This window comes from Bubalus bubalis, chromosome 24, assembly GCF_019923935.1.
Source record: "Bubalus bubalis isolate 160015118507 breed Murrah chromosome 24, NDDB_SH_1, whole genome shotgun sequence".
Lineage (NCBI taxonomy): Eukaryota > Metazoa > Chordata > Mammalia > Artiodactyla > Bovidae > Bubalus > Bubalus bubalis.
In genome coordinates, this window is record NC_059180.1 from 22,283,657 (window position 1) to 22,311,113 (window position 27,457).

Here is a 27,457-nt window from a genome sequence, read left to right on the forward strand (position 1 = left end):
CAGACAGGCTGAGCCCAGGACTCTGGAGGACAGTGAGCCCCACACGTAAAGCAGGTGAGACGCCAAGGGAGGCCAGCAATGAAGCAGCACCCAAGGCCTTACCCCTGGCCCGAAGGGAAGGAATAGGCAGTGTGAGTTGAGGCAGGAGGGGTCGGGGTTGGGATCAGACAGACCCCAAGCATGGGTGAGGTTGAAGCCCTTGGGGAGAATGGGACCAGCACTCAAGGCTCAGGGACCTTCAAGGGCAAATGACAGGCGCCAAAGCTTTAAAGCATTTCCACAGCAAAACCCTGACCCCACATCCAGACGCAGACCCTGCTGCCCAGGGACACGTACTCCTTTGCTCTCCTTGCCCCGCCTGCCCCGTCAAGCCCACCTGGCACCCACCTACTACTTTCCTTCAAGGCTGAGCTGTGCCCACCTTCCCACGAAAGCCCTACAGGACAGGGCCCTGGCCTGGGCTGTCCATCTCTGCCACACGGAAAGCAGGTGCCCACTAGTGAGTCAACGTGGTCCATGCGCTGGACTGTAATGGTGCCCACCCCACCCCTAGACCCCAGGCCTCGCCCCAATTTCCTAAGGACAAGTCAGCTCAGGGCAGGGCCCAGAACAACCATCCAGACACACTGCCTCAACAGGTGGGACTGCTCCCTATCGCAGCCTCACAGGGACACAGAAGGACGGGGCATGGAAAGACCACTACCCACAGGGCTGGCAGCAAGGCCAAAGCACCGAGCAGACGGAACACAGGAGTGCCCGCTTTCAAGTCACAGGAACGACAGGCCACGCGCAGAACGGGGCACGTGCGGCGCTTGGCCAGCGTGAGCCCCGGCTCTGAGGCTGCCTGGCTGCCCGGCGTCTGGCAAGTCTCTGTGCCTCCCGTGGGCGCGCGGCCTCCGGGCTCTGGTGGCGCGGCCTCTCCTGGCTTTCATCCATCCACAGCACAAACACACAGGCGAGGTCCCGTTAACAAGTGGCGTGCCATCCCAAAGGCCCTCATAATCAGACGCGTGCCACCCAGGACAGCAGCGCGAGGCCCCACAAAGCGCACCGCGCACGTCTGTCCTCCAGGGAAAGGCTGCCCCCATGCGGTTCTAACGTGAATACACTCTGCAGTTTTCTTGGCCAACCAACTGCGAAATGATGGACTTTTCGCAATGAACAACTTTTTAAAAAATCTAGAACAATTTACACTTTGACAGATTGCTCACTTTGTATCACATTCCTAAACAGTGAGTATTCAATGTGTTCTACCCTATACAATTTAGAAACAATATAATTCAAGCATGCATTAAATGTAGTCAGGTTTACCAAGGGTTGGCCATGTGCCAGCCATGACACCCAGCACCAGGGAAAAAGGGAGTCAAGACAGTCCCTGCCCCCTAGAAACTGACAGTCTAGGGAGGAGGCAGAGTCTGGAAAAGGAATCATGGAAGAGAAACTACTAAAAGGCAGCAAGCCACAAACCCAGGACCTACGCAGCCCGACAGGACACGTAAGAAATTCCCACTTAGGCACATCTTAATGAGCTGTGCAAAACCAAAACCAAAACGAGAAAATCTTGAACGCAGCCAGAGAGAAACAAAGAAATGTATGTTAGACAGTGGAACATACATTGGATAGACAATAAAAACAATGAAGGTCAGAATACAATGAAATTTTATCAGAGTGCGGAAGGAAAATAACCAAATTAAAACTCTATACTCAATAAAAAAATATCCCTAATATTGTAAATCAGCCATGCCATGCCATGTCATGCCATGCTAAGTCGCTTCAGTCGTGTCCGACTCTGTGCGACCCCACAGACAGCAGCCCACCAGGCTCCTCCGTCCCTGGGATTCTCCAGGCAAGAACACTGGAGTGGGTTGCCATTTCCTTCTCCAATGCATGAAAGCAAAAAGTGAAAGTAAAGTCGCTCAGTCGTGTCCGACTCCTAGGGACCCCATGGACTGCAGCCTACCAGGCTCCTCCATCCATGGGATTCTCCAGGCAAGAGTACTGGAGTGGGGTGCCAAATCAGCCATACTTCAATAAAATTAAAAACAAAAATAACTTTTAAGAACAAAGGTGAAACAGACATTTTCAAACAAAGCGGAAACAAATTTATGACCTGTAGACCTCACTTTCACAGAATGAAGTCATGTTTAGGAACTCAGAGATACAGAAAGAAATGATGAGCAAAATAAAATTTTAAAGAATATTAACTGGATAACAATGTCTTTCAGGGTTTAAAACAGAATTAAAATATACAAATGTAATGACAAATGAGTTGAAAGGAAGATCAACATAAAATATCCTAAAGGTTGTTGAATTGACATGCATGAGGGTAAAAAGTTATTAATATTAAACTGAGAATCCGTAGGGTAATCACTGAAAGAGTCGAGAAAGCTAACTTCCAAGTTACTGGTGAAAACAGTAACAAGAAAAGAAGGTAAAAATGAATATAAAATGCAACGTAAGCAGGACAAACAGAAAGCACTAAGGTAGATTTAAGCCCAAAACTTAAGATTTTTTGTCAGTCAGTAAATCAGTACTTACATTCAATTTAACTGGGTTCAGCCCTCCCAACTAAGGGACTAGAAGGAACTTACCTCTTCACCACCCAGTTTCCTTGGACCAACATCGCCACCTTCTGGATGCCACGCAGAACAGCCACGGAGTCGACAGAGGGGCCCAGGAGGCTCATCAAGTTGGCAAAAGGCATGACCTTCACTGAGGAGGACACAGGAGGCATCAGACAAGCGGAGAGGGGCCTGGGCTCATGCAAAAAGTCCAGCAGGACAGTGGTAACCTAACAGCTGCCGTCACTGGTTTCTCACTCTGGGCAGGCACCCGCCTCTCACTGAGCCCTGGAGGAGTACCCAAGGAGGAAGGCAGGAGTGCCTCATGAGGAAGACCCAGCCCAAGAAGGTTTCAAAATTCACCCATGATCACTTGGCTAGTAAGTGACAGAGCCAGGACTTGAACCCAGGCCATCTGGGTCCAAAGTTCACACACTTGATCACTGTGGTCCGCTGTCCCCACCTCCCCACCCCCAGTGAGCAGCGGCAGGGCCTGGGGAGGCCCATGTGTTCTGGAGCAAGGCCAGCAGCCTGGACCCCGGGGAGCTCCCCTCTCCACTCTGGCCCCGCAGCCTTGGTGCTGGCATCTCAGAGAGGCCTCAGGCCTGAGACACAGCTCTGAGGTTCTAGGCTCACGTCCACTCTGATGGGTCTGGCCTCAGAGTCCTCACTGTGGGGAGCCTGGTGAGGGACCACAAAGCGGTGCAAGGGACACACTTCACTGTGACAAAGAACACAGCTCATGCTCACACGCAAGGCTCTGCACAATCCTTTAAGAAGCCTCACCTCTGAACCTTCACCTCAGCCCCGTAGCTACCTTAGTGCCTCTTCATAAATAAACAACACATCCCAGGAAGGCCAGTGGCCTGCCCAGGCTCACAGGGACCTGCGGCCCCGCTGACGTGGCCTGTAACCAGCTTCAGTGCACTTTCCAAAGGCCCTGGGCCTCGCTCCTTAGGTCTGTCCCAACTCCACTTCCCCAGGAGGTGGCAAGGCTGGGACCCCCCAGGGCAGGGCTGCCCACTCACCATTTTTCATCAGGATCTTGATCTGATCAGCAAGGGGCAGGGTGCGCAGCTGGGCCATGGACAGGACATTGCTGGGGGCCACGGGTTTGTCTCTATTGAAAACCAACGCCAAGGGTTAGGAGGCCGGGGCAGGTTAGCGGGTGGGAAGGGGCAGTGGGGAAAGGCGTCCGGCCCCTCTACTCACTTCTCCTCCTCCTGGCTGGGGGGCATCAGCATCATGAGGTACTCACTGTCGGGGGAGAGAACGGGTCAGCAGCTCGCAGGGCTCTGTCCTTGCCCCACCCCGGCCCCCAACCAGGTTGTATCCAAGCCAGCCCCCCCAAGTCCAACACGCCCTCCTGGCCCTCTCCAGAGGACGATGGACCCCTCCACATCTCCCCACTGTGTTACAGAAGAGGCCACAGTCTCAAGGCAGGACCCATGAGAGAGGGATGCTCCCGGGGCCAGTGTCAGGCTCAGTAGCCCTCCACAGCCCTGGCCTGGCTGATCTCACCTGGGGGACTTGACAAGCTCCGTGTTCTCAACCCCACTGGAGCCCTGGCACAGCAGGTACTGGCGCTCGTGCTCAGAGCGACTGTCCTGTGGGGGAGGAACAGGGAGTCAGAGGAACCTCAGCCAACATTCCAGGCCTCCCCCTGTAATCCGGTTCTCAGCCTTGTATCATGTTCTGCTCCAGGCACCCACTGTCCGGCTAGGCCGGCCACAGGACCACCCCAACTTCCTGAACAGAGCACTCAAGGCCTCTGCATGTGGCCTCAACCTCATCCCTTCCTGCCTTTCTGGCTGCACAGTCCCAGCGCACCTATGCCTCAGTGCCCTGTCTGATGCAGGAACACAGACAGCAATGATAAAAATAAAAACTAGCATTCACTGAGCACCGACTGTGCACGCGCCAGGCTGTTCCTATGGCTGCACACATACCCCAACTCATCCCATCCCCAAAATAACATGAGGTTAGGTACCATTATTATTATTCCCATTGTATAGGTAAGGAAAGTGAGGTTCAGAGAGATTAAGTAACTTGCCGAAGGTTACACACTAGGAAACAGGAGAGCTTTTGGAAGTCTGACTGACCCAAAGTCTAAGGCTCTGTCAACACAAAAATCTCTTTCAGCAAGGTTCCAGAAGTTGCTCTACCTCGACAAAAATGTTGGGGATACAGAGCCTATGGTGTCTTTGTGAGCTAATAATTCAATTGCTTCCCTTACTCAATATAGTTCCAAGGACCGGGCTCTAAGTCAAGTACAGTAAAAATCACCCTTGAAGGGAGAGGTGCACAGCTAACTCAGCCATAGGCCAGATGGCTGCTTCTCCATGGAGCACCTGATGGGGCATCTGGTCTTCATTCAGGGCCCACGATGCATAAAGGTATGTAACCAAACACCAGCCTCACTGAGCCCAACAAGATGCTCACACTCAGCAAGAGCCCAGGGGCCACCACTGCCGCCAGTGACATGGTCACTCACTCCCCGGGGGCGCATAGGCAGGAAAGCGGGAACACAGGACAAACTGCCCCCAGAACCTAACCTCTCTCCTTGTAGCACTACCAAGTGGCTACAACTCAATCTGAGAGAAAGGGGAAGTGAGACAACGAGGCCACAGGTAACACTTCCGGGCACTGGGGCTTCTCTCCCAGAAGCCCACCGAGGCCAGTGTCCGCGCCGCCCAGGGACCTCGGCTCACCCTCAGGCCGTAGTAGTGCAGGTGGACCCAGGGCTCCTCGGCATGCTTCTTCTGCAGGAACTCGTACGACTGCACGCGGCGCTGGCGGGCCTGCTCCGACTCAGGCCGGGAGAACCGCACCTGGGGTGGGGGCCAGGACCTCAGGCCTGGGGCCCATGCTGTCATCCAGAGCCCACCCGGAGGCCAGAGAACCTGACACCTGGGGCATTTCCCACTCCCAGCCACCTCATGCCCGGCAGATTAGCCCTCCAGGTAGTCCAGCAAGAAGGTTCTAAGGGATGGACTCCGTTTCACCCCCAGAACCCATGCTCCACGCAGACCCGCCCACCCTTGCTGCCTCCAGACAGCCCAGTACAAAGCTGGCCCCACTGCCTCCCGGCGCGCTCTCAGAGCCTGGGCTCACCGTGATCTGCTTCACATCTTCCTCTGCCTCATCCTGGGAAGAGTCTCCTGCTGCAAAAGCAAAGGCCCTGCTCGCAGCCTCTGCGGAGGCTCTCCACCCCACCCACCAGGCAGGCCTCAAGCAGTCATGTCTGAATTCTCCTCCTAGACAGAGGTAGCTGCCTAAGTCAGTGGTTTTCAATTTCCCCAGGAGACTCTAGGAAATTCAGAGACCTTTTTGGTGGTCAAAATCGTGGGGGCGGGTGCTACCGGCATCAGGGGGTAGAGGCCAGGGATGCTGCTAAGGACCCTGTAATCCAGCCCTTCAGTACTTTTCCCACGACCGACCTCGCCCACTAACACGTACAGAGAGACGCAGGGCTGGGGGTCCCGAGCTCACCCTCATTGGCTGCCTCCCTCTCACGGTGCTTGGCATCTGCCTTATCCAGGTAGGAGAAGCTGGGCCGCAGCTGCAGGATGCCATGTAAAGGTGTCAGGTGGAGCTCACCTGGCAGAGGAAGAAGGGCTTGGACCTGACGCTAGGAGCTGAGGCTGACCCACCCAGCTTGGCTCACGGGAGTCACCAAGGGCCCCAGATTCCCTGAAAGGCCTCAGCTCACTGCCCAACTGCCTCCCGCCTCTGCTCCAGCCCCCAGTCCTAGAGCCTTGGGATCATCAGGCTGACTGCCATTCACAACCCAATCTGGCTGTGTTGGACACAGCAAGCACATAAACCAGACCAAGACGTGAACCCAGACTCTTGCTCAAAGTTGCTTTCTTAAGGCTTACCTGCAAACCCTCCTCCACCAACATTCAAGGGCCTCTCAACCCCGGCCCCCACTCCCCTCCCTGCAAATTGCTTGTTCTGGCCCCAAAGGCCACTCAGCAAACACACCCCACTCTCCCTGGCCCCCACCCAGGCCTCTGCCAGACCAACCTCACTGCCTCCCTAACCCCACATCCTCCAACCTGTCTCCCTGTCGAATCCCACCCATCTTTTAAGAAGCTGGCTAGTGCCGGGATTTCCCTGGTGGCATAATCGATAAAATTCCACCTGCCAATGCAGAGGTAACAGGTTCGCTCCCTGGTCTGGGAAGGTCCCACGTGCCGCGGAGCAACTAAGCCCATGCGACACAATTACTGAGTCTGCGCTCTAGAGAAGCTACGGTAACGAGAGGTCTGCGTGCTGCAACTAGAGAAAAGCCGGAGCAGCAACAGAGACCCAGCGCAGCCCACAAATAAACAAAAGGAAAATAGCCAACAATTGGCTCCTACAAACGGGCTGGAGAGAGGCCTGGCGGAGCCGGGTACAAGAGCGTCTACACGCCTCTGACTCAGATCCTAACTCTTCCTTGGGCCTCAGACCTGCGCACTGGGAGGCGGTGCAAAGATAATCAGTTTCAACCGAGTCAATGTAGGCTTGAAGGAGATCAGACAGACACGGGGCTCGGTGGAGGTTCTCTGCGACACCAGAGGGAGCAGAGTGCTCGAGATGAGGAGTAAATACGTGACTAGGCAGAGGAAGGAATGTGGCTTTAAAGACTTCCCTGGCATCCCAGTGGTTAAGACTCCGTGTTCCCAAGGCAGGGGCCCTGGGTTCGATCCCTAGTAGGGGAACTAGCTCCCACAAGCTGCACACGACTAAGACCCAGCACAGCCAAATAAATAAAATTTAAAAAAAAGGGAATGTGGCTTTAAAGAATTATATCCTTGAGATATGAGTTCAAATCAGATGAGTATAGCTATTTGATATTACTTTTATTCTACCCCAGTTTATCACCTAAGTGTTCAAATTTCTTTATTGCTTTATAAACTCTAAATACTTATAGTAAGCTTGTACTTTTTAACAGCTTTACTGAGATAATTCACATAACATATAATTCACCCATTTCAAGCACACAATTCAATGTATTTTAACATATTCACAAAGCAATACATCCAGTACCACAATCAACTTTAGAACATCTCATCACCCCAAAAAGAAACCCTGTTCCCATTCCACTCTCCTCCCAGCCTCTGGGAACCAATAATCTACTGACACTTTGTGTCTCCATGGGTTTGCCTGTCCTGGACATTTTATACGCATGGCATCACGTAACGTGTGGCCCTTTGTGCCTGGCTTCTTGCATTCAGCTTAATGTTTTCAAGGCTCACGCATGTTGGAGTACATATCAGTACTTCTTTCCTTATTACGGCTCAATAATATTCAAATGTATGGCTATACCATACTTTGTAATCCATATATCAGCTTGATGGACACGTGGATCATTTCCACTTTTCTCTACCATGAATAATGCTGCTGCTGTGAACACCTATGTACAAGTTTTTGTGTGGCTATGTTTCATTTCTCTCGCATAGATGCTTTCTAGGAATGGAATTGTTGGGTCATAAATACCTTGTATTTAAGACAAAATTCTACTCCAGCCTCAAAGGTCATGCTGTGTGTGTGTGTGTGTGTGTGTGTGTGTGTGTGTGTGTGTGTGTCTGTGTCCCAGGAGGATGACCTTGGAGCCCCACCCCATCAGGTTTGGCAGTAACTGTACAAGTCCTTGGAGGTGGCAAACCCCAGTCCTCTGACAGCCTGGCCTCTGTGGCTGAGAGTGCAACAGACAGGAAGGCCAGGGGTCTCCAAACGGAGGAAACAGGCTGCACGTGTCCGTTGTTTTTCTCTCTCTCTTAAGCAGCAGGAGGAAATAAACTGCAAGTGTCAGATGTTTTTTTCCTTCTCTATACAAATTTAAAAGGAGGCTTCTCTTACAATTCTGGGTTGCCATAATGACACCTGGCTCCACCTGAACTTAACTTTTCTCAAACCTTGAGCTAACCAACGCGTTTTTCTTATGGAAATGTTTTTCTTAAGCTATGTTAATGAACTATGCATTTACCCTAGATTCTGTCTTTCTACAAGACGGTTCGCATTACAACTCAGGGCTGGTAAGGGCTCAACAAACCAGTATGTTTTACTCATACATTGTTCTCCTAATCTATGTTACCGAAACTATATATTTACTTGGAAACCTATCTTTCTTCAAGATTCATGTCAATGTTTTACGGCCCGGGATGACTCACCTTGTGCCCATGTTATCTCAAACTGCATGTTGGGGGTGAGGGGCCTGGTGCCAGGCTCTGAGTTCTGAGACATTCCCTTTCTCTAACTGGCAGCCTGTAGCTACACAACATCCGGCTGAACACTAGCAGGGGTGCACTCTTTCTGCCCCTTCTGATGTCTATGTCAGAAGCTTTCTCTCTCATACTTTAATAAAATTTTATTACACAAAAGCTCTGAGCAATCAAGCCTGTCACTGACCCTGAATGAATTCCTCTCCCCCAGAGGCCAAGAATCCTGGCGTCTTTCACGGCTCAGCAACAACTTTTCAGAGGCAGCCTTCAGGGTGTCCTCTCCTGGCCCCAGCCCTCACCCTGCTTCCCTCCCACCCACTCAGCCCTCGCAGCAGCCCAGAGTGGGTACCTTGCCTGTAGAGCGCAGCAGCATAACGGGACGTGTTACTGGTAGTCTGGGAAGAGCAGAACGTCTGCTTGTCCATCAGCTTCCTAGAAGCACAGGGAGAACGAGGGTCAAGGGGAAGGAAGCTCAGGCCTGGGCCTGGAGGCACAGCCCCCTCCACCCCGACACCTGAACTCCAACAGCCAGAGACCAAGGCCGCACGTGCCGCAGGAGGGGCGCTGGGATGAGGAAACTCAACTGTGGCCCGAGAGACATGCAGTAGATGGGAGCTCCCTCTCCCATCAAGGGGCCAGCTTTCCTCTCAGCCCAGTTAGAACTTGGTCAGAGGAGCCATCTCAGGAGGGAAGACAACTTCCCCGGCGGCCGAGCCCGTGCCAGGCCTAGTCATGCAAAGATGAGCCACTGGTGGGGAGCCTAGCTGCAGGGCACAGGGCCTCGGTGTCGCTGAGGGCCGTGGAAGGCTCATATTTGAAGAAAGCGAAGCTAGGCACCCTCGGGTCCTAGGACACTCACGAGGAATACGTGCTGGTCTCGTCAGCGCAGGCCCCATCCACGTTCAGCGCGATCTGCTCCCCTTTGCTGCGGCAATAGTTGGGATTCAGCGTGTCGATGGCCATCTCAAGCTCTACCTGGAGGCACCAAGCACCCCCACCAGCTATGGGGACCCCGAGGCACAGCGCTCAGGGGATACCCCAGCCCGACCACACCCACCTCCTAACCTCAGTCTCAGGACTGACCCCATCCCTCTCCGAAGGCCCCTGGACTTCAGTCCACACAAAGGCTACAGACCCACATTCCAAGAGAAGGGCCTGAGTGCTTTTTTTGGAGGGGGTTCATGTAGTTTTGCTTGCCGCCACATTCCACTCCCCAAAGTCTACATTAGGTACCCACATTTAAACATCAAGAGCTTTTCTCTTTTCCTTATTTCCAACTTCCTTTCAAATGTCAGCAGAATTGGCAATGCTGGTGTAGCTTTTTACATGACGACAGGGCTTAGAGCTGCAGCTGCCTGAGGACATGCGGGTCTCCTGGTCCCTGTCACCCCAGCCCTGAGAGGCATGAGATTCCCCATACCGGGCCCTCTTCACATTGGCCCTGCCCTGTGAACTTGAGTCCACCCCATCCCGTGTTCTAATTCAACTCAGGCCTTACTCCTGCCTGGCCTCTCTGGAGCTGCCCACCCCCTTTCTTTCTGGAAGTTTCCTTCTGCAGCTCTCAAGGCCCTGCAAGTTGCTGGCTTTCTTCCTTACTCTCCAATCACTCCTCTGGGCTTCTTCAGCTCCCACTCTATCACCTCTCCCATCCCTCCTCCTCTGCCCAGGAGGCCAATCCCACCTTCTGCTGCTTGGGCTTGATCTTGGCTGAGAGGTGCGGAATGTCATCATACGTCATCGAGGCTGGACGCACTGGGTACTGGGGAAGGGAACGGAGCCGTCAGTCCACCCCGCCCAGCCCTGCCCAGAGCTGGGCTCTAGGGGCGCTGGCCAAGAATCAATAGCTACTCTTCACTCCCACCCCAGACTGGAGGCCCCCGCTGGTCTCCTGCATCCCATCTCACTGGCTCCAGCGAGCCTCCTTCCAAAGAGCCACTTTCACACATCCGAGGGACATGCCCGAGCATTAGGAACCACAACAGGCCCCAGCACGCACGGCCCTACGGCCCCTAGGAACCCAGCATAATACCAAGGGAGTCAAGAGTAAGGGTCCAAAGTCTTAACTGCTCATTTACAGGCCACCCAGGTGGAGAAGGACAAGTAAAATGAGACCACAGGAAGCAAAAAGAGAAAACAAAAACTGCTCGCTGCAGAAGCAACTGCCACAAAGGATGCTGTGGCCTTCAAACCCTCTGCCCCTGCAGCCACTCCCCCTACAGGGCACCCTAAGGGCATTCAGGAAGGAGAAAACAGGGTACCCAACAGTTAAGGTGCAGAACAAAGGAGCGATTTCAAAGAGCCCAGGCTGTTCCCACTTCCCACACACAGAGAAGCTGTTTGTATGCAAAAACTCCTATCTACCCTCTCCTCCCTTATCTCTTCAAAATAGTCCCACAGGGCTGTCTGAGAGGCTCTCTCTGGGCTTTCCTCTTCAGTACATCTGCTGAACCAAATATAATTCTCATTCAACTGTTAGGTTGTGCTTTTTTTTTTTTTCCTCAGTCAATAAATCTATGGGAATCGCTATCCCATTCTCTCTCCTTCTGCTGATGGGCGGTGGTGGTGGTGGTGAGTTAGTCGCTAAGTCATGTCCAACGACCCCATGGATGGTAACCTGCTAGGCTCCTCTATCATGGGATTCTCCAGGCAAGAATACTGGAGTGGGTTGCCATTTCCTTCACCAGGGGATCTTCCTGACTCCAGAATCAAACCCAGGTCTCCTGTGTGCAGGCAGATTCTTTACAGGCTGCAGGCTGATGCGTGGGCTTTTCCATAACGTTGGAAGGGAGTCGGTCTGCCAACTGACCTGCTCAGAGAGGCCTCTCTGGGCCCCCGTGTCATCAAGTATGAAGTTATTTTGTATCACACATGAGTGTACTGCTCTCAAATCGCTTCTTTTGCTCTGAACAAAGAAGACCGTGGTAACACCCTTCCTCACAGACCCACTTTTCCTTTATTTCTCCCGTGCTGTACGTACACCGCTGGGGGGATGGATGGATGAGTCACAGTTTGGACTCACTCTCAAAAGACTGTGGCCAACGCTGTGAGAAGCACAACAGCCTCCAGAAGGAGCCGGGCAGAGGTGTGGCACTGCGTAAAGTAAACCCTCCTTTGGAGGCCATCTGAGATCAGTTAGCTATATTCTAGCCCAAGGAAACGGCTATTCCCTAAAAGCTCTCTTAAATAGCAATAGAGTGACTCCTCCCTGCTTCCTGGGCTGGAGCTCAGGTCCAGAAGCAGCCTGGAGCACAACTGGTCTGGACTGGGCCTGGAGCTGGGACAGACTTGCCCATGACAGCCTGGGAGGGCCCCTGGTCTGCGAAAATCCAGGGCAGCCCTGTGACCTCCTGACCGCTGGGAAGGGTGGTGGGGGAGGGAGCGGATCTGGAATCAGACAGTCCTCACTCTGCCACTTACTCCTCAAGTGCTCAGACAAGCTCCTTGCCTCCCAGGACCACCAGGAACAGGGAATGAGGCAAACGAAGCCAAGGCCCAGCACGGGGCCTGGCGCACCAGGAACTGTCACCGCCACCGGGTCCAGCACTCTGCAGTCAGTCGAGGAAGCAGGCGCAGAAAGCCCCGAACAACAGCCCCCAGCCCCCTGGGCCCAACGCCGGGTGTCTTCCCAGCACACCGGCACGTGCCAGGAGGGAGCTGCCGCCCTGTCCCAGGCCCCTTGTGTGAGATCCTACCCTCCCTGGGCCTTTTTCTCACATGCAACACGTGGACAAAAATACTGGGTTGGCCAAAAAGTTCGTTTGGGTTTTTCCATAAGACCTTATGGGGAAAACCTGAACTAATTTTTTGACCAACCCAATACTTAATAATCTTATTGCTGGGAATATAAATTTCCTCAAAATATTAAACATAGCTTCCACAGGTTCCAGCAATTTCAAGACAAATGAAAACCTCTCCACGCAAACACCTGGGACAGGAATGTTCATAGCAGCATTATGCATGATAGCCAAAACATGACAACAACCCAGATACTCATCGGCTGATGCACAGAGAAATAAAATGTGGTACACATGTCCATACAATGGGGTATGTTCACCCATAAAAAGAAATGAGGTACTCATACACATTCTATCAAGAGAGAATCTTGAAAATATCTCGCTAAACAAAGGAGCCAGGCACAAAGGTCACATATTACATGACTCCATCTATATGAAATGTCCAGAAAAGGCAAATCTATAGACAGAAAATAGGTTAATGGTTGCCTAGGACTGGGGGGATGGGACGACAAACACTTCCTAAAATAGACTGGTGCTGGTGGTACAACTCTGTGAACAGACTAAAATTCACTGCATTTACACTAAAATGGGGGAATTGCATGGGTGTGAATCAGATCTCAAGAATTACATGTATTAAATTACAATAGCAATAACCACTACAGGCTACTATGGGATGAGATGAGTTAACATATGTAAAGTGCTTTGAATGATTCCTGCAGACAGTCTAGGGTTACAAGGAGGAGTGACCAGGATTAAACTACTGGCCCAGGGGCTTCCCTGGTGGTCCAGTGGTTAAGACTCTACATTTCCAGTATAGGGGGCCAGGGTTCGATCCCTGGTCTGGGAACTAGATCCCCATTCCCCAACTAAGACCTGGCACAAGCAAATAAAAAACTACTGGCCCAGCAAAGAGGGGAGGGGTTGGCTGATGCGGCCCTGGAGCTGCCGCAGAAAGCCCCTTCCTGAGTCTCAACTACGGCGGCAGCATCATTCGTGGTGCTAATGTTGTACCAGGCAGCGTTCTAAGCACTTTAATAAGGACACACTTGATTCCCATGAGGACCCTATCAGGCAGGTATTATTATCACCACTGTGCAATTGAAGAAACTGAGGCACAGACAGTTTTTTTAATGAACTTGCCCAAGGACTCACAACCGAGCCTCACTACCAGCAGGCTGTCCCCAGGCCCAAGCTTCATCCAATACGCTGTTCTCTTAGGGTTGTCTTGGTTTTTCCATCTTTGAAATTAGAGACTATTACTGATCCATCCATGAAAGCAAAGAGACTGTCTTAGCACACCCTCTGTGCCAAGAATTCTAAGCAACTGGAGGTTCCACATTGTTCCTTGTCTATCACTTACTGTGTTTCCCCCCCTTACCTTTATGTCTCATAATTACCTGAAACAGATAGAGCTTCTCTGCCAGACTTTTGGCCAAGTACACGTCGATCTAGGAACAAGAGAAAAAGACTTAACCAGGAGACAGAACTCAATGCCCAACCTGCCCTGGGCACATGCCTGCTCCTCAGATTTCAGCAAGAGTGGCCCTGAGGCAGTCTGGGGGAAGAAGAAATAGCTCAACTGATGCTAAAAGCAAAGGGGACCACATCTCCAACCTGGGTATGTCCCCCGCCCAGTTCACTATACCCCAGTGAAAATGTATTCCCTGAGGGTGCCCAGATCAGGTGCATCCTAGAGGAACCAATGAAATGCTTTTCTGACACAGGGGAGGGCCTCCCCCGTGCCCTCCACCTCCCGTCCTGGGCTGGCCTGTCTTAAGGTGGTCTGACTGGCCCTACTTTCTTTTCAACCCTCACTGCCCCTGCCGCACCTGGCAGTTTACCTTCCTGCTCCCTAGCTCTTCCTATGAACCATGGCCTCGCCCACCTCCAGGCCTTAAGGACGAGAGAAGGCTCATCAGGCACGGGGAGGCACACGTGGAGGAAACGGCATGTGCAAAGGCCCAGTGGCTCTAGGATGTGTCTTAGGCTGGGCCGACTCTGGAACCACCCCTTCCTTACCAGTCTTACAGACCCTAAGCTTCCCGCGGGAGGGAGCACTGCCTGGCTCCCTGTTGTCACAGTCCCCAGCACGGAACGGATTCAGCGAACAACTGCTAAATGACCGAATCTGGGTAAGCCCATGCATTCAATAGTCGCTGAGTATTAGTTGCCAGGCACTGAACTTGGCTTTGCAGACACAGTGGTGAACAGAACAAAATCCCTGTCCTGAAGAGGCTTACACTCTAGCAGAAAAAGACTTATGTGTAGGGGCTGAGAAGTGCTGTGGCCAAACGCAAGACATGGCCAAAGTAAAGGGCTACGGAGGGCGTGCACGAGAACGTCACGTGAGGCAGGCTGGTCAGGGAATCCTCTCTGACAAGGTGATGCTGGATCAGACACCTAAAGGAAGTGAGGGGGTCAGCCAGGCAGGTATGAGGAAGCGGGTTCCAGGTAGAGAGGAAGCCAGCAAGTCCTTGGCTGGCCTGAGGATGGATGGAAGGGACCCTGCCCTGGCAGTTACCTCCTGTACGACTGGGTCATCCTCTTCATTGGCCATACTAGGGGGGAGCCAGCCACGTGGTCCTCGGACTTGATCTGCAAGGATAGCAAGAGGCTTGTCAGTCATTCAACCAACACACCTGGACACCCATTCTGTAACCAGTCCATCCTGCTCTGGGAAGGAGAAGCCTGAGGCAATCAGAAACAGATCTTATTCCTGTATCTCTCATGCACTCAGAAGTGGACAGCCCACATCATTTTTGCTGATATACCCCATCAATCAAAACGATAAAAAGTAACAACAACAACAACAAAGCAGGCAGAAGGCACTAAGCAGTGGGTGCAAACCGGTGGACTCAAGACATCACACGTGAATTACACCCACGAGAAAGGGTAAATGACTAACCTCAGGGGTTTTCTGACCAACTGACAAAGAATTCACCACCAGGCAGGAAGATGGTGGCTGCCTGGTCCACAGCCACAAAGAAAACCCTTGGAAAGTAATCAGGTGCCGTGGGGAACCTTTAGAGAGCCCAATGTGCAGCAGGAAGAGCAGACGATCCCAAGGCCTGGATCCCAGGGTGACTCCGTCTCTGATAGCTGATTTTCAAGCTGACTTTAAACCCAACCCCAAGTGAGATGACCTCCTTTCTGTGATTTTCTCTGTGTGTGTGTGTATGTCTAAAAATGACCCTCTTCACGTACATACTCTTCTCTCACCTGTCCCCATTTAATCACAAAGAGATTGGAACTCAGACACTATTTTGTGTTTTACCAAAGCCACACAGGAAGCAAGAGGACCAAGAAGACATCAACACCACCCAACTTCAGGTCTCAGTTACAGTTCGGGGAGTTCGGGGGAGGGAAGGGGAGTTTGGGCTGGGTCTTGAAGGACAGAAGGATTTGGACAAGCCAGGACAGCAGAGGGGAAGAGGGACTCCAGGCAACAGGAAGCATTTCAGGTATCAGGAGGAGAGAAGGTAGGTCTTCATGGTGGAGGGTGAGTCCACTGTCCCTCAGTATCGATTGGGGAAGGGGTGAGCGGTCGGGTAGGGGGGAATACTGGGGGAATATCTTACAGAAGATGGCATAGCACTTGGATATAACCTAAGCATATATCCTATACTTTAAATCATCTTTGTGCTTACTCACTCAGTCGTGGCCGACTCTGAGACCCCATGGACTGTAGCCCACCAGGCTCCTCTGTCTGGGGATTCTCCAGGCAAGAATATAGGACTGGGTTGCCACGCCCTCCTCCAGGGGATCTTCCCAATCCAGGGACTGAACCCAGGTCTCCTGCCTGGCCAGTGCATTCTTTATCAGCTGAGCCACCAGGGACGCTCTAAATCACCTCTCGGTTACTTATCTTACCTAATACAATGTAAATGTTATGTAAAACGTCATAAATACAATGTAAATACTATGTAAATAGTTGCCAGGGGCAAGGCAAATGTACTTTCTGAGGTTAGCTGAATCCAGGAACCTGGAGGTCTGACTATAATTCACCTTCATATTCCTAAAGGAAGGATATGCTCAGTTAGAAAGGCATCTGGGCAGACTTTCCTGGTGTTCCAATGGTTAAGAAACTGCCTGCCAAGGCAGGGGACATGGGTTCCATCCCTGCTCTGGGAACTAAGGTCCCACGTGCCAAGAGGCAGCTGAGCGCGTGCGCACCACACCTACTGAGCCCGAACACCTCAACTACTGAAGCCCACATACCCTAGAGCTGGTGCTCTGCAAGAGAGGCCTCGCCTGGCACTGCAACTAGAAAGCTGCTTCTAGTAGCCACAACTAGACAAAGCCCGCAGGCAGCAACAAAGACCTAGGGCAGACCAAAAATAAATAAATAAGGCACCTGGACAGCCTCTGATCTCAGCCTTTCCCAGACCTCTTTCTTTTGGTAAGCCCAGCTCAATTTTTGTCTAATCCACTTAACATTGGAATGGTTTAATATTTAAAAGAGCATCCATACTTTCACCACGGGATTCAATGGCATCTAGGCCCCTGTCCTAGCCACCACGCAAAGTCATCTTGCTTATTCCAGATACACATTCCAGACACTAACAAGGCTCAGGCTGAAGCACTGGCATCATCCTCGACGTTTCTCTTCCTCTCATCCCACACCAGCAAATCCTGTAAGCTCCACCTTCAAAGTATGCCAAGCATCTGGGCACTCCCACTGCCACCTCCAGCTCCTGCCCGCTTTAGAGCAGCAGCCTCCTAACTGGCCTCCCTGCTTCCACCTTGAACTCATTGCTAGCGATCACACTACTCCTCCCCCTTAAGTCTCACCAGAAATAAAAGCCAACATCACTTCCATCCCATGCGAGGCCCTAAACAACCCTTCCCCGACCCTCTTCGTTTCAGATCTTATCTTCCACAGGCCTCCTCCCTTCCCCAATCCCACCTCTGGGACTGTCACTGCTCCACTGGCCCCCATAACCTCACAGCGCCCTCCTTCACCTCTTTCAAGTTTTTGCTCAGACTCTACCTCATGGCTGAGGCTTTCCCTGCCCACCCAGTTAAAACCACAATATCCCCCCAGCCAGCTCCTTCTCCACAGCACGTATCACCATGCGACAGTTTACAGCTTCGTGTTAATCATCCATCCCCACCCCCACTGCCACACAGTGGTAAACTAGACAGAGGCAGAGATTTTCACCTATTGTGTCCCTTGCGGTACCTGCAGAACAGCAACCAGAGGTCAAATTGCCAACGTTCATTGGATAATAGAGAAAGCAAGGGAATTCCAGAAAACATCTACTACTGCTTCATTAACTACGCTAAAGCCTTTGATTGTGTGGATCAGAGCAAACTGTTTAAAATTCTTAGAGATGGAAATACCAGACCACCTTACCTGCCTCCTGGGAAGCCCGTATGCAGAACAAGAAGCAACAGTTAGAACCTCACAAGGAACAACCGACTGGTCCAAAATTGGGAAAGGAGTATGTGAAGGCTGTATATTGTCACTCTATTTATTTAACTTCTATGCAAAGTACATCATACAAAATGCCAGGCTGGATGAATCACAAGCTGGAATCAAGACTGCAGGCAGAAATAGTACAGCTTCAGATATGCAGATGATACCACTCTAATGGCAGAAAGTGAAAAGGAACTAACGACCTTCTTTCTTTATGAGGGTGAAAGAGGGTAAAAAAGTTGGCTTAAAACTCTATATTCAAAAAATGATCATGGCATCTTGTCCCATCACTTTCTGGCAAATAGAAGGTGAAAAAGTGGAAGCAGTGAGATTTTCTTTTCTTGGGCTCCAAAATCTCTGAGGATGGTGACTGCAGCCATGAAATTCGAAGACCCTTGCTCCTTGGAAGGAAAGCGATCATTCCCCCACTCAAAACTCTTCAGCTGTCGCAGAGGATAAAATCCAAATTCCTTTCCATGGCCCCAGAGTCCCATATGATCTTGCTGGGCCTCCAACAAGCTAAGCCCCAGCCAGTCTCAGGAACTTTGCACATCATCTATTTTCCTCAGGTCTTTTCAAAAAAAAAGCTGGCTCCTTTTCACTAGATATCACCATCCCACCCCCTCCAGGAACAGACAAGTTTCCCTGACCAGGTTCTCAGATCAGATCAGATCAGTCGCGTCCGACTCTTTGCGACCCCATGAATCGCAGCACGCCAGGCCTCCCTGTCCATCACTAACTCCCGGAGTTCACTCAGACTCATGTCCATCGAGTCAGTGATGCCATCCAGCCATCTCATGCTCTGTCGTCCCCTTCTCTTCTTGCCCCCAATCCCTCCCAGCATCAGAGCCTTTTCCAGTGAGTCAACTCTTCGCATGAGGTGGCCAAAGTACTGGAGTTTCAGCTTTAGCATCATTCCTTCCAAAGAAATCCCAGGGCTGATCTCCTTCAGAATGGACTGGTTGGATCTCCTTGCAGTCCAAGGGACTCTCAAGAGTCTTCTCCAACACCACAGTTCAAAAGCATCAATTCTTTGGCGCTCAGCCTTCTTCACAGTCCAACTCTCACATCCATACATGACCACAGGAGAAACCATAGCCTTGACTAGATGGACTTTTGTTGGCAAAGTAATGTCTCTACTTTTGAATATGCTATCTAGGTTGGTCATAACTTTCCTTCCAAGGAGTAAGCGTCTTTTAATTTCATGGCTGCAGTGACCATCTGTAGTGATTTTGGAGCCCAGAAAAATAAAGTCTGACACTGTTTCCACTGTTTCCCCATCTATTTCCCATGAAGTGGTGGGACCGGATGCCATGATCTTTGTTTTCTGAATGTTGAGCTTTAAGCCAACTTTTTCACTCTCCACTTTCACTTTCATCAAGAGGCTTTTGAGTTCCTCTTCACTTTCTGCCATAAGGGTGGTGTCATCTGCATATCTGAGGTTATTGATATTTCTCCCGGCAATCTTGATTCCAGCTTGTGTTTCTTCCAGTCCAGCGTTTCTCATGATGTACTCTGCATATAAGTTAAATAAACAGGGTGACAATATACAGCCTTGATGTACTCCTTTTCCTATTTGGAACCAGTCTGTTGTTCCCTGTCCAGTTCTAACTGTTGCTTCCTGACCTGCATACAGATTTCTCAAGAGGCAGATCAGGTGGTCTGGTATTCCCATCTCTTTCAGAATTTTCCACAGTTGATTGTGATCCACACAGTCAAAGGCTTTGGCATAGTCAGTAAAGCAGAAATAGATGTTTTTCTGGAACTCTCTTGCTTTTTCCATGATCCAGCGGATGTTGGCAATTTGATCTCTGGTTCCTCTGCCTTTTCTAAAACCAGCTTGAACATCAGGAAGTTCACGGTTCACATATTGCTGAAGCCTGGCTTGGAGAATTTTAAGCATTACTTTACTAGCGTGTGAGATGAGTGCAATTGTGCGGTAGTTTGAGCATTCTTTGGAATTGCCTTTCTTTTGGGATTGGAATGAAAACTGACCTTTTCCACCCGGTTCTAGTCACTACCAAATCCTTGTTTTACTTCTTTCAAGGTTCTTATCATAACTTGGAATTACCTAGTCTATTATGTGTTGTGTGTCTTCTGCACTAGAATGTATGCTCCATGAGTGCCCTCAGTGCTTTAACTATAAAACAGAGATGATTTAATTTACTTTGCGGACTTGATACGGGCATTATTATCTTTTTAAAAAATGCATGCTGTTCTCCCAATATCTAGAACAGTGAAGTAAACACTTGATATAGTACAAAGACTAACTGGGTAAATGAGTGCATGAGATCAGGCAGTGACAGACCCTTTACCCGGTGATCCTAACTCAGCCCCATCCAGGGACTGGTGGCCTCACGATTTGGGCCTCTGGACACTTGAGGACAGGGGTGTGGTCTGTACTTCCAGGCCACCACCACAAGGCAGCAGTGACCACCTTGACCTCAGCAGGGTTTCCTGTGACCACAAAGGTCTGTGGCAGTGGCTCTAAGGCACTGGGCACAGAAAACATCCCCACCAGGGGGCTGCTCAACAAATGGAAAGGGGACAAGGTAAAATCTAAGGGAGGGTCCAGAGCAGAGGAGATGCCTGAAGGCCATAGCTGGGTCACACAGGAATCTAACCTGTAGGCCAATCAGAACTACCGCACAACTATACTCATCTCACATGGTAGTGAGGTAATGCTTAAAATTCTCCAAGCCAGGCTTCAGCAATATGTGAACCGTGAACTTCCTGATGTTCAAGCTGGTTTTAGAAAAGGCAGAGGAACCAGAGATCAAAATGCCAACATCTGCTGGATCATGGAAAAAGCAAGAGAGTTCCAGAAAAACATCTATTTCTGCTTTATTGACTATGCCAAAGCCTTTGACTGTGTGGATCACAATAAACTGTGGAAAATTCTGAAAGAGATGGGAATACCAGACCACCTGACCTGCCTCTTGAGAAATCTGTATGCAGGTCAGGAAGCAACAGTTAGAACTGGACACGGAACAACAGACTGGTTCCAAATAGGAAAAGGAGTACATCAAGGCTGTATATTGTCACCCTGTTTATTTAACTTATATGCAGAGTACATCATGAGAAACGCTGGACTGGAAGAAGCACAAGCTGGAATCAGGATTGCCAGGAGAAATATCAATAACCTCAGATATGCAGATGACACCACCCTTCCAGCAGAAAGTGAAGAGGAACTCAAAAGCCTCTTGATGAGAGTGAAAGTGGAGAGTGAAAAAGTTGGCTTAAAGCTCAACATTCAGAAAATGAAGATCATGGCATCCGGTCCCATCACTTCATGGGAAATAGATGGGGAAACAGTGGAAACAGTGTCAGACTTTATTTTTCGGGGCTCCAAAATCACTACAGATGGTGACTGCAGCCATGAAATTAAAAGACGCTTACTCCTTGGAAGGAAAGTTATGACCAACCTAGATAGCATATTCAAAAGTAGAGACATTACTTTGCCAACAAAGGTTCGTCTAGTCAAGGCTATGGTTTTTCCTGTGGTCATGTATGGATGTGAGAGTTGGACTGTGAAGAAGGCTGAGCACCGAAGAATTGATGCTTTTGAACTGTGGTGTTGGAGAAGACTCTTTCGAGTCCCTTGGACTGCAAGGAGATCCAACCAGTCCATTCTGAAGGAGATCAGCCCTGGGATTTCTTTGGAAGGAATGATGCTAAAGCTGAAACTCCAGTACTTTGGCCACCTCATGCGAAGAGTTGACTCATTGGAAAAGGCTCTGATGCTGGGAGGGATTGGGGGCAGGAGGAGAAGGGGACGACAGAGGATGAGATGGCTGGATGGCATCACTGACTCAATGGACATGAGTCTGAGTGAACTCCGGGAGTTAGTGATGGACAGGGAGGCCTGGCGTGCTGCGATTCATGGGGTCGCAAAGAGTAGGACACGACTGAGTGACTGATCTGATCTGATCTGATCTGAGGCCAATCATTAAAACAGGCAAACAGAAAAACAGTCTCCAGCTACTGGAAGGAGAGAGACAACACAAAACTGAATTAAGGGGTAAGGCGCCCAGCGTAAACAATCAAAGTCTGGATTCTTATTGGCTGTGTGCCCCTTCAACAAGGCATCTCCCCTTTTTGAGTCACTTCAGTTTCCACCTCAATGAAAGGAGAGAGGCGGCCTAGAGGCAAAAAGAATTAATTCTTAACTCATAAGCCCCTCCCTTCTCTAAGGATTTAATACATTCATCCTCATGTAATCTGTAGTTCTATAAGTAAGCATGTATTGATACCATTCCCAATTAACCAAAGAGGAAACTCAAGTTCAGAGAGTAACTTACCCAAGGTCACAGTGCCAGAGAAAGGCAGAGCTAAGCCACAAACCTGGGTCTAGCTGATGTCAAATAGCCTTATTCTCATTCTTAACGACTATGCTGGTGGATCCTTTAGTTGGAAGGCAGGATGGTGTAGTGGGTAAAAGCCTGGACTCTGGAGTAAAACTCCAGAGGTTCAAATCCCAAGTCTGCCGTCTGGTACCTCTAGCCCGTCTAGCATCGTTTGATCTTCACTATTTTCACCCCAAAAATGGGTATCAACAAAAGTACCGACCTCAGAAAACTGTGAAGATTAAGTAAAGTAGAAACATAATCCCCGGGAAGGTTTGTTACTTACTCGGCACAACGTTTTCTTCCAATCTAAAAGGGCAGGAGACACAGCCACGAAACAAGCGCACAATCTGGAGCTTCTCCGGTTTTACCCTTAATTTAGCTCTCATCACCACCCTAGGAGGTGGGGGAATTCTCTTATCCCCAATTCACAGATGAAGAAAACGGTGACAACTGCTTTAAGATCTCCTTTTTCTGCCCCCCCAAGGATTCTAAAGCTAACACAACAAAACGACCTTCTTTATTTACTGGTTTACTTGACGTGCTTACTGACACCTCGTCTCATCAAACCTTCAGGGCCGGCCCCATCGGCCGCACGTCGCTGGCTCCCAATTAGCACTGAAGGGTGGCTGGAATAAATGAATGGAGAATTCCAGGCCTAGCCGGACGCGAGCTGATCCGGTTCGGCGGCGAGGAGGGGGCCCCGGACACCCTCCCCCTGCCCATCGGGGCGGGCCGCCTGCCCCGCGCCACACTGTCCAATGGGTTTCGCCTGCCTCGCGGGTGGTCAGGCCCCCTTCTCACGCCCACCACAGAGCCACTGCCACGAGCCGCCACGCCGGCAGGACACCGGCTGCCTTCGGACAGGTGCTCCCGCAGGAGGCCCGCCTGAGCCGGGTGGGGCAAGGCGGCGGGACCCTGAGTCACCGCCGGTAGCCTCGGCCTTGGCGTCACCGACTGCCGGGCCGAGGCGAGGTCCGAGCCTGCGGCCGGCCCGGGTCTCCTGGGGCAGGCTGCCCGTCCTTCCCGCCGGAGTCCCAAAAGGCCCCCAGCCCCTAGGCACCGCGCGGCGCGGGCCTCCCGGCCTACTCAGCAGCCCCGCCCAGGCCCACCTCGTGAGTACGGCCCGGCTCCAGCCCGGGTAGGTACTGCCAAGACGGCACTCACCTCTCCGCGGCGCCCGCGCGCGGGCGGCAGCAACGGCCCAGGTACCCGCGGGCTGCAGAGGAGGCAGTGGCCAGACTCTCCTCTCAGGCAGCGGCCATGTTGCCGGTGGAGAAACTCGGGCGGACACGTGGGGGGGAGCGAGAGGGGCGGGCCCTAGCGCTTCCTTTTACCCACAATGCCCCGCCCCGGCGCTCGCGGACCCGCCCCCTCCGCCGCTCCATTCATGCGGGCGGCCAGCCCTGGCCTGGCAGCAGGGGGCGCTGATGCAGTAGCAAAACAGCTGGCGAGGAGGTAGCAAGGGGCAAAAAACAGACTCTGGCAGCGGTGGGATTCGAACCCACGCCCCCGAAGAGACTGGAGCCTTAATCCAGCGCCTTAGACCGCTCGGCCACGCTACCCAGTTGTGACTGTGGTTTTCCAGGAAGCTATTTAATACATTTACATGCACGTACATTTCTGTTTCTTTGTTTGATGTATGTTTTACTTCATCCCTATAGAACTATTTTAGAACGTGTCGGCTACTAAAAAGAAAATATTTGCTCCAATAGTTAGACCCACACTTCTTCCGAACAGATCTTAGAACGAAACGCAGTTTAGGAATCTGTTTTCTGAGTAGGACGTTTAACACGTTAAGCAGGTTAACCCACACCGGAGTAAATGATGGGCTTCAGCAGTAACCCGCACCAGGGGTTCCGAAAGCCAAACCCGTGGACTGGTGTAGGCAGTTTTCTCTACAATTATGTGTTTTAATTTTTAGTTACACAGATAATATGTGAATTATTGCAAAATATGAAAACGTTGTAGATAAAGTACTAATGTTCTTTTACCTTTGGTATCTAAGTCCCTTCCGCAGAGGTAACCATTATACAGCTTAGTATACTGCATATCCTTCTGGATCTTCTATTATGAATTTATGTGACTATATGTGGATATATTCATATGACCATATATATGATAGATATATCCATAGAAATAGGTGTTTTGTTTTTATTGTTATGGATTTTACATAAATATAAATATTAATCATACTAGTAGTATTTATTGCAACTGACTTTTTTCACCTGTTTTTTTAGTATCTATCTATATTGATATATATGTAGATATTTTAAAATATAGAAAAAATACAAAAAAAATCATCCATATTCCCACTACATAATATCGTGGCATTTTACTTCCAATTCTTTTCTTATGTATATGCTTTTCATTAAAAGTGTGAATGTGATCCTTTTAAAAATCCAGTAAAAATATATAGTGTGATCTTGCTTTTTATTTACATAATCCTTACTACATTGTACCAATATTATTCTGCAACTTGCTTTTCTACTCCAATATTACACTTTTTATTTATTCTGATATATATGGATCTAATTTATTCCATGCTATGAAGATGGACATTTAAGTGGTTTATATTAAGTTGTTATATTCAAGTTTCTGGTTAATATCCAGTTGGCACACACCCTGATATTTGGACATTCCATATTCCTCTGTCTCTTCAATTCCTCCTTAATGCATATTTTTTTCTCCATCTACCTTTAAAATAAGTATTGATGTACAAAGATTTTCATTGTAGTGGGAGAGTTTGTTACTTTTAAAGCAAGCTTTAATACATACAGAAGCAGCCATCTATCTTGGCCATCTATCTTGTGAGAGGATCAAAATCAAGTGAGGAATAGTCCTTGCAATCAATAGAAACCTTGACCTGCTCATGGTGTTTTAGTACCAGGAGGAACTGTAGTTGTTTGTGAGTTATGTGCTGGATTTTCCAAAAGGAAATATCCCTATGAAGAAGAATAATTGCTGGAATCTCTGCCTAATTCTACTTTTCTAGTAATTGCCTGACCAGCCCAGAGAGTGAGTCTCTGGCGGTCACCTTCCCCCCACCGTGGCCAGTGGGCTCTATGGTAAACACAGGACAGAGGTCAGACCAATCACGAGACATGGTGAGTTCCTGATTTGTTATTTTGACTGTACTAAGTGTTGGGGTCAGTCTCTGAGACCGACTGACTGAACTGGGATTTGGGGTGGCCAGATTCTGTGAGATGGACTGGAGAAGAAGAGAAAGCCAGTGAATGGAAAAATAATAATAAAATGAGAGGAAGCGTAGAGAGTCACAGAGAAATTCTGATGGTTTTGTGGCTCCCAGCTTAAGACTTTTCCAGAGCCCAGTGGCATTCACATTCTTGCAGACATCCCTTTATCACTGTAATAAATTCCTCTTTTCTGCTAAAGCTAGGGGTATCTGTTAACTTTAACAAATGAGCCCCGCCCTGCCTAGTGTGGAAAGTGCTCAAATAGAGGTAAAGATATTTCTGCCAGAACATTCTGCAGCAATTCACATCTGTCCCTACCAATATTGACTAAACAAGATGCCTAACAGGAATGCCAGCTGATCCAGGAAGGCAGAGCCCAGGGCCTCCTTTGGGCGTTTCTTGCAGACCTGCGGTGCCATCACACAGCTGTCTTGTGACTGTCAGATGTGAAACTAATAAGCCGGAGAGGCAGAATGCTGCAGCGGAACTCGGACCCGCTGGGTCCCAGCAACTTTATGTAAGGGGAGAGAGGAAAGGGCTAACCCCCCACTGTCCTATGGCGTGTCTGCTCTGTCCCTTGGCTAATGGGGCGGATGGCCAGGACAAAGGGCAAGCACCACAGATGAAACATTGCCTCTGGCCCCCACCCCCTGTCTAGAAACTGTCAAGTAAAGGGTGTCTGTCTCCAGATCATAGCCCCTTCGGCTGGGGACAGAGGGATGGACAAGGTGGCTTAGTCCTGGATCCCCTGCAGTCTTCACTCCCTTGCCCCTGCAAAAGGAAATGCATCCCAAACCTGGTCTGAGACCAAACCGTACAGCCTGAACCTCCTTCTGGGAATTAACATTCCCAGTAAAATATTTAACCATTTTTCTTATGAAATTTACTAGCATTAAAATTTGTACTAGGAAACTAGTTTTATATCCATCCACCACTTGTTTGCCAGTCATGAGAGTAGTGAACTTTAATGAAACATCCCTGCCCCATCTTCCCGAATCTGACAATGATTGTGTAACCATTCTCTTGTCCTATAAAATGTCTTTACCAGAATAGAAGTCAGAAGAATGGTCACCCTTGTGTGAGTTGGGGTGGGATGTAATGCCAGAGGTGGGGGGGGGGGGGGGGCGTGTCTCTGAGGGAGCTTTCTAGAGTGTGCAAATGTTCTAAAATTCATCAAGCTCTACACTTAAGATTGTACACTTTATGTAGGCGGTACTGTAATAAAAGGTAATTTTTTTTTTAAATGTCCCTACCAAATATGGATCTTTGAACTAGCCTCCCTGAGGATTTACACTTTCAGGAAGACTGTAATAAAATTTTAGCGTAGGCTTGCAACAAAACCATCGGAAAAGTTTTTTTTTTTTTTAACATTTTCCTCTACTCTTCAGGGCCCTTGTCTTCTTCCTCCCCAAAGGGAATACTCTCTCTGGGTGGGAATGTGTTGTTTGTGCCTTCCCAGAATCCTTCCCCCCACTCTTCTGTTTCCAATACTGATTTTCCTTTGAGGAAACACTCCTCCCTGTGGTCTTTTTGTCCAGTTAGTTTTTATTGGAGTACAGTTGATTTACAATGTGGTGTTACTTTCTGCTGTACAGCAAAGTGAATCAGTGATACATATATTCACTCCTTTTTAGATCCTTTCCCCTTATATGTCATTACAGAGTAGTGAGTAGAGTTCCCTGTGCCATACAGTAGGTTCTTATTAGTTACCTATTTTATATACGGTAGTGTGTATATGTCAATCCGAGCTCCCAATGTATCCCTCCCCAGTTCCTCCCTGTGGTCTTGAAGGAACTGTCAATCAAAGCACCAGGATCCAAATTAGGCCAATCAGATGCTTCATCCTGGAAATCTGAATCTGGATACTAGAGCCAATTTAGCTCACTAGTGGCCCAGGGAAGGAAACTTTTCGACTGTTACCTTCTGCTAGATCCCCACACTTGCCCTGGGACCTCCTTTCTGAGGCCTGATTAATTCCCTTTTACCTT

General features: G+C 49.9%; 1 protein-coding gene and 1 non-coding gene across 12 annotated transcripts in view; both read right to left on the reverse strand.

Moving 5' to 3' along the window:
- Nucleotides 1-23,596, reverse strand: part of POLR3E (RNA polymerase III subunit E) — a 34,025-nt gene extending 10,429 nt beyond the window's left edge. For 4 of the 11 annotated variants that reach the window (XM_044936001.1, XM_044935999.1, XM_044936000.1 and 1 more), the window contains exons 1-13: nucleotides 23,440-23,596; nucleotides 15,029-15,102; nucleotides 13,905-13,955; nucleotides 10,455-10,532; nucleotides 9,633-9,748; nucleotides 9,123-9,205; nucleotides 6,054-6,161; nucleotides 5,676-5,725; nucleotides 5,273-5,392; nucleotides 4,083-4,168; nucleotides 3,774-3,818; nucleotides 3,590-3,681; nucleotides 2,592-2,712 (exon numbers count right to left, since the gene is read on the reverse strand). In XM_044936001.1, the coding sequence (XP_044791936.1) occupies nucleotides 2,592-2,712; nucleotides 3,590-3,681; nucleotides 3,774-3,818; nucleotides 4,083-4,168; nucleotides 5,273-5,392; nucleotides 5,676-5,725; nucleotides 6,054-6,161; nucleotides 9,123-9,205; nucleotides 9,633-9,748; nucleotides 10,455-10,532; nucleotides 13,905-13,955; nucleotides 15,029-15,064 (986 nt within the window). In that variant the 5' untranslated portion in view covers nucleotides 15,065-15,102; nucleotides 23,440-23,596. Of the gene's footprint in view, nucleotides 1-2,591; nucleotides 2,713-3,589; nucleotides 3,682-3,773; nucleotides 3,819-4,082; nucleotides 4,169-5,272; nucleotides 5,393-5,675; nucleotides 5,726-6,053; nucleotides 6,162-9,122; nucleotides 9,206-9,632; nucleotides 9,775-10,454; nucleotides 10,533-13,904; nucleotides 13,956-15,028; nucleotides 15,103-23,439 lie in introns of those variants that run through there. The other 7 variants (XM_025274781.2, XM_025274783.2, XM_025274784.2 and 4 more) reach the window with 7 other exon arrangements.
- Nucleotides 23,597-23,755: 159 nt separating this feature from the next.
- Nucleotides 23,756-23,837, reverse strand: TRNAL-AAG. The gene has a single exon. It is a non-coding gene; the product is annotated as a tRNA-Leu (tRNA).
- Between the last annotated feature and the right edge of the window lie 3,620 nt (nucleotides 23,838-27,457).